Source organism: Hyalella azteca, unplaced genomic scaffold (genome assembly GCF_000764305.2).
Source record: "Hyalella azteca isolate HAZT.00-mixed unplaced genomic scaffold, Hazt_2.0.2 contig9153, whole genome shotgun sequence".
Classification (NCBI taxonomy): domain Eukaryota; kingdom Metazoa; phylum Arthropoda; class Malacostraca; order Amphipoda; family Hyalellidae; genus Hyalella; species Hyalella azteca.
The window spans coordinates 366,666-373,906 of record NW_025939230.1 but is presented as its reverse complement, the minus strand read 5'-3'; the positions used below and the strand labels follow the sequence as shown (position 1 = coordinate 373,906).

Sequence of the window (7,241 nt, the reverse complement as noted above, 5' to 3'; positions counted from 1 at the left end):
GTGGGTTTAGCCATGGTAGAGGTAAATGCGCCGCGTACGGGAAAAAGTGCAATAACTGTGGCAAATTTAACCATTTCGCTAGAATGTGTAAAGACACGAGTCTTGCAACGAGAAGCCGTCAAGAGGAGGGCAGCAAAGGTTCGAAGTCAAGTGGCCAAATTCTGGAAGTCACCAACGCGTCACAGGCTCGAGAAGACTACAGTGACGACAGCTTCTTCATAGGTGAATGTAACGTTAAGAATTCAGAGCAGTGGCTAGTAGAGTTGAATTTATTTTGTGACTCGTCTACCAAGATTAGAGTGAATTTTAAAATAGACACAGGAGCTGACGTTAGCCTTTTAGCTTATAATGATTTTTTACAGCTACGACCTAGGCCTGTTTTAGCAGCGGCACGCACGAGATTGCTTACTCCTAGTGGCGAATTGCAGATTTTAGGTATGTGTCAGTGCTATATATTTCATAAGGGCGAAAACTTTCAGGAATCATTTTATGTGTTGCCGCGCGAAAACAAGACTAACAATATATTGAGTAGGGCAGCTTCAGTGGCGCTGGGATTGGTTAAGCTATTGGCCGAAGTCCGTGTAGACAGCTCCTTATTTGGATTTGGTATTTGGGACACGACCCCGGTGAAATTCCACTTTAAGGAACGCACAACGCCTTACGCCGTAAAATCTGCCAGGAACATTTCAATCCCTTTGCTGGGACCAGTTAAAGATGCCATCAGCAATATGCTTAACGAGGGGATAATTTAGAAAGTAGAAACTCCAACTGAATGGACAAGTCCCATGGTTCCAGTAGTGCGTTCCGGCAGCGGGAAGGGGGGAAAAGTTCGCATTTGCGTTGATTTTAGGAAGCTTAACCGTAGTTTGAAGCGAGAACAGTTCCCGATCCCTACCTTTGAAGAGTTGTCGTACAAACTATCAGGAGCAAAGTATTTTTCAAAACTTGATGCTGCTTCAGGATTTTATCAAGTACAATTAGACGCGAGCGCTAGAGATTATACTGCATTCTTACTCCTTTTGGTAGATATAGGTTTAAGCGATTGCCAATGGGAGTTAACATAGCGCCGGAAATTTATCAGCGAAAGATGCAGGCGCTGCTTGAGGGTATTGAGAATGTCATTGTGTACATGGATGATGTGGTGGTATTCGGTAATAGTTTGGCAAAGCACGATGCAACGCTAGCCGATGTCTTGGATAGGATTGCGAAAAGTGGTCTTAAGTTAAATAAGGAAAAATGCCTGTTTAACAAAGAAGAGATTGAATTTCTCGGCCACGTGGTCAATAAATGTGGGATATCTCCTAGTCCGGGAAAAGTTGATGCAATCTTGCGGCTCGAGGCTCCGAAAGATGTGAAAGATCTGCGGAAGGTACTTGGAATGCTTAATTTTCTGACAAAATTTGTTCCGAGGGCGCAAACTATTTTGACTCCTTTGAATGAATTACTTAGAAAGGATGTACAGTGGATTTGGGACGAGCCGCAGCGTAGCTCATTTGAGCATATCAAGAAAGTTTTGAGTTGTCACCCCGTGCTGGCATATTACGATCCGGGCAAAGCGACGGTTGTTTCGGCCGACGCGAGCTCGTATGGTTTGGGTGGCGTGCTGTTGCAGTCTCATGGTGGCAGGTGGAAGCCGGTTGCTTATTGCTCTCGCAGTCTAACTTCCGCTGAACGAAACTACGCTCAAATAGAGGAAGAGTGCCTAGCATGCGTGTGGGCATGTGAGAAATTTCATTCGTATCTCAACGGACTTGAGTTCACTTTGCAGACGGACCACAAGCCACTCATTCCACTCATTAATAGCAAAATAATGCCGGACGCTCCATTGAGATGTCAGCGGTTGTTGATGAGGTTAGCCCGATACTCGCCAGTGGCTCAATACGTTCCCGGTAAGTTCTTGGTTATTGCCGACGCTCTGTCAAGGTGTAAGCAAGCAGGTGTGGATAGCACAGTCTGTGCTCTGGAACAGGAGGTCGAGGCGCATTCTGCAGCAGTTGTTTCCAACTTTCCCGGTTCGGATAGGATGCTTTCTCAGATATTACAAATGCAAACTGAAGATCCAGTCCTGCTTAGAGTTAAATCTTATATCCTGCATGGGTGGCCTGACGAAATGGTAAATAATCTATCAAATTTTTATGCTGCTAGAGGAGATCTTAGTGTCGTTAACGATTTGCTAGTCTTTAGGAATAGAATCGTGATTCCTGACCTCGTGCAGCGGGAGATTCTTATTCTTAAGAGAGTGCACGACGACGGTCATCTCAGCCTTCATAAATGTAGACGCAGGGTGGAGTCGTCGGTGTGGTGGCCTAACGTGGCTAAGGATATGACGAACTTTATTGAGAGGTGTGTATTTTGTCAGATGCATCGTAGGAAAAACCACAAAGAACCAATTAGAGCCTCATTGCTGCCTGAGCGCCCATGGCAGAAAGTAGGTTTGGACTTGTTTCATCTGGGAAATCGTACTTATCTCATCATTGTAGATTATTTCAGCAGATGGTTTGAAACTGTAGAATTGCATCACGCTGATTCAACAGCAGTCGTTGATGGTTTGAAAAGTGTTTTTGCCGCTTATGGGATACCAGAGCATATACGGTCCGATGGAGAACCTCAATTCACTTCGTCGTCGTTCAGGAAATTTGTAGGCCGATATTGTATTGCTCACACTGTATCTGACCCTTTTCGCCCTCAAAAAGGGGGTTGCACCTCAACAGAATATTCCTGTTGCATGTGGCACAAATTTGGACGGTGGTGTTTTTATGAGGAAGACTAGGAATGGTAGGATTGTGAAACCTGTTATTAGATATCAGAGTTGATGTTGCCGAATGAAATAAAACGTATCCCTTGTTCGTTTGGAAATAGGAAGTGTATCCAGTTTGCATACGTATCAATTTTAAGTTTTAAGCTTTAGGTTTCAGTATAGTTTCAATTTTATGTCCTAATTGCTCAATAGTTCTTAGTTAATTTTAGGGCTCAATTTGAGGGGGAAGATGTGTAGAGTTAAAGTGCACAACTCTCTATGGAACCATAATAGAGCGAACAATAGCTGATATGCGATGTGCCTGACATCGGTGTCAATATGCCTTTTATACTCGTCATATGCAGACTGCTGAACCTCGTTCACGCTTGCCAGTATACGTTCTGTGTTTCACTGCCAGCGATGCGCTGTCTGGTTACCTGTACAATGTCTACTGTTGTCTAGGCACGGTTTCGCAAGGGCGCTCTGGTACCTTTGATCCTTTAGCTCAACGACGACCATGGTGACACAGATAACAATGGTCGACATGTGTAAAACGTTATTGATATAGGGAATGCAAGCTCGCTTAAATTTATCTAGGTTTTACTGATGAAGTTAATGCAAGTTCGCTTAAATTTATCTAGGTTTTACTGATGAAGTTGATGAAAGTTCGCTTAAATTTATCTAGGTTTTACTGATGCAGTGAATGGAAGTTAACATACACTTGTGTTTATAGAGGCTTTACTAATGCAGTGAATGCAAGTAGACTTATGTATATTGCGAGGGAGACGCCACTGATATAGAGAAAACAAATTTGTTTACAAATGACAGCTAATTTGCCTTCTCGAAGCAATGGGGTCTTCCAGACTTTCTGAAGAAATTCAAGCGCGATTGTTGCAATTATAAAGTTTCAGTGACTACAAAATAATTGGAATGAACTGAGAAGTGCAGTATTTCTGTTATTCAAGGAACTATCGATTATTTAAATCATATTTTGGGCCCTTGTAGGATCATTGAAAACTACCGGCAAGGATTTTGAATGCAAGAATGCAAAAAGTAGAAAGATTTGTCGACGTGAACACTATTCTTATTTGGCTAAGCATCTACATATGTCACATGGTAGTGGTAATTACTACCAAAAATACTCTCCTTTTCTTCAGATCAACTAGAGGGAACTTAATTCTACTTAGACAGCATTCGCTTTAATCCAGTCAACAAAATAAGACACTTGTGTGTAGACCCCCGGGTATCCAGCCTCGGCACATCCGTGTCCCCAAGACACCACCCCACAGAGGTATCCGTCGCATGTCATGGGACCGCCGGAATCGCCGTAGCATCCGTCCTTTCCTGCTTCACCTGCGCACATCATGGAGTCCAGGACGGGTCCACCTTCCGCGTAGTCTGCTTTACAATCTTCATCACTGACAATCGGAACTGTGACTTTCTGTAGAATATCAGGAGCTTGTAAATACACTATCGTTTCACCCCATCCTGAGACGACTGCATTGCCTACGAACTCCTGGTACATCTCGGGCAGTTTGGCGGGTTGGACGTAGTCATTAAATACCAGTGGTGAAGCAACTTTTATCAAGGAAATGTCGTTCTCTAATGTCACAGGATCGAAGTTCTCGTGGCGGATTACTTGAACGATGTCTCTATTTTGTTCGGTCCCTTCGTAGATAGACAGTGAGTGTTCTCCTGCAACGACCTGGATAGAAATATTAAAAATTAATGAACATAAAATTCATAGCCGGAGGTTTTAATTTCTTCTCTAATTTCATTTCAATTTAGTTGATGGTTAAGATGTATTTACTCGGTGAAAAAAATTCGGACTAAGAGATTTTGAACATACGTAATGCATTACGTTATTTTGCGTCCGTTTTGAAAGTTTCATACAAATTTTTTACCTGAATCGAATATGAGAAATGATCCAATGCCACCGAACTGGATATATTCATTGGTTATTGAGCTTTGTGCATTCACTCACTGGTGGTATTGTAACAGGAAACATTTTAAACTACTTTTGTTTTTCAAAAACAAAACGTACCTAGAGTGCAGTGTGAATTATGTATACATAAATCATCAGTGTGAATAATGTACCTTGAAGCCAGTTAAGTTGTTTGAGTACACGATATCTTCGACGCAATGACCGGCGCTTATCATCCAATTTTCGGAGTAAATGATAGCGCCGCAAAAGTCGAAGTAACCCTCTCCATCCAGCTGCTGGAAGCTCAGTTGGTAGGGAATTTCCCCCGGAGCGACGTCGGTGCCGTTGATGATCTTGACCTGATCTTTCCTGAGGCGAGGAATGGACGACGGAGCCGCTGGGAGAAAACATTGCATCTAATTTTTTAACATTGCGTCAATTTTTTCTTGCATCTAATATTACTGAAAAATTCCCTGACGTTTTTCTAATCTAATACGGAATATATAAATTAATTCTCTTCTGTTTTCTGAATGATGCATAATATGGATAGTATTAATAGATCTGAGTGCGGTGTTGCCGCAGCGGATGAAATATGAGCCTTCAGCCGAAAACTACCTGCTAAGAATAAATAAAAGAATTTGTTGAATTGTGGCAATTTTCACGTAAAACATTTTTTCTTCTTACCCGGACTTAGTTACCAATATTCTAAATATCTTAACTGACTGGCAATGAACCTTTCAATGCATAGGCGAATCAAGGTTTTATTTCAAATTTTATGATATTTATTTGACTTAAAACACGGAATTATCAGTTTTTATAATAATATAGATAGTAATTTAAATATATAAAAACAAGGCTACACTCCCCATTTCAGTGAGCATTTGCCTCAAAAATATGCGTATCAAATGGTTTGCTCTACAAGTACCCATTTTTGACTAAATAATGACAAATTTTAGGTTTCAGCCACTGAAAAAAGCAACTTATTTAATACTTAATTGAATGATCAAGATTACCTGCGGCAGAAGCAGCCATTAAACACAGGATAACAACCTTCATGATTAACGCTTGTGTGGTTGTATGATGTCCGTTAACACGACTTCCTCAATTTATACTTTAGCACACAATATACCTAATCAACGTGGGCGAATTCACCACGATTACTTCCGAGTGGCACGTAATCTATTTCTTCACTCAGATAAAAATATTTCCCCAGCTCTTCATCAGCACAGCTGGCGAAACAGGGGAAATTGTAATTTAAGTGTGAGTCTAGCCGGAGGCAAATGCCGAGGTGCGGTTGGGTAATGTTTACCTTAACTCTCTAACAAAACGGCAACAATAAAAAAAGTAGAGCTGAACAACGTTTTGTATTTGCAGAATGTTATATGATCGGAACGGAAATTACGAGACTAGCACGCGAAAAATATGTTCAATTATATTCGAGGTGTGACCAGAGGTTGTAGCCGATGAGACGCAACACACAAATAATCTCGAGGAATCTCAAGCGATGCCAACCATCAATCCGCGCGAGCATCCTATCTAACGGGCTCGGCGGGCAGCTCCCCACTACCGGGAAACCAGAGTTTATGGGTTCCGGGGGGAGTCTGGTTGCAAAGCTGAAACTTAAAGGAATTGACGGAAAGGCACCACCAGGCGTGGAGCCTGCGGCTTAATTTGACTCAACACGGGCCATCTCTCAGACTAAGTCCCCGGATTGAATATTCGTCGTGGTTACGTTTGCTAGTGTAAAGGTCGACGAATTGCTCCTGCTGGGAATACTACAACAGAAAACGTTGATGACATGAAAACTAAAAACAATGAAAATTGTCACAACCATATACTGTATATACATGTAAAATAACCGGATACCCTCCATCTGCAAAAAAATTGATAATAACTCAATGAAAATAGCAGTAGCCCTCTGCATACGATCACTGCCAAACGCTAAGCACGAGAAAGACTATGAAATTAAAATCCCTGAGTTTACAACAATCTGATACTTAAGAGTAGACTTTTTCTATTCAACATCTTCAAGTCAGCAAAGGCAGTGACATAGTACGCCATTAAATCTTGTAAGATATGTATTCTAACAATGTTCAGTTTAAGTAGAGCAGATAATTTTTGTATTTTTGATGCGATGTATCAGATTTAACATTTTTTGTGATTGTGGGACATTTCCCACCGTTAATCATATTTCTATTATTTAAACTGAAATTTAGTAATAATTTATGTTTGGGTAATATTAAGATTAGTCTAAGGTAAGTTTAATGTTAGGGTAATTTAGGTCAGACCCGGGTTTCCGCAAATAGAAAATTTCGCACTGATACACCACCGTAGACACACTAAATTTCGTTATCTCCAGCCTGCCTGTCGTCGGCCGCCGCTACTTCACCAGCATTCAACCATAAGTCTAAATTTCTTCCTTGTTCTGTTATTTATCTATTCCTTGGTTTGAGTGCCCGATATTCTTTCGTTTTGTTTAGTTCGCTCATATCTATGCTTAATTAACGTGTGCGATGCTTCAGACTTCAATTGTCTAATTTATTTCAATTCAACTTCAATAATTCAACATTAATTCGATGA

General features: G+C 41.2%; 1 protein-coding gene across 1 annotated transcript; it reads right to left on the bottom strand.

The window, feature by feature from the left end:
• Nucleotides 1-3,320: 3,320 nt before the first annotated feature.
• Nucleotides 3,321-5,780, bottom strand: LOC108671043 (trypsin-1-like). The gene is made up of 3 exons (XM_018158526.2): nt 5,675-5,780; nt 4,835-5,058; nt 3,321-4,442 (listed from the first exon to the last, which is right to left on the bottom strand). The coding sequence occupies exons 1-3, from the start codon at nt 5,715-5,717 to the stop codon at nt 3,921-3,923; spliced, it is 789 nt and encodes a 262-aa protein (XP_018014015.1). The 5' UTR covers nt 5,718-5,780; the 3' UTR covers nt 3,321-3,920.
• Nucleotides 5,781-7,241: the final 1,461 nt, after the last annotated feature.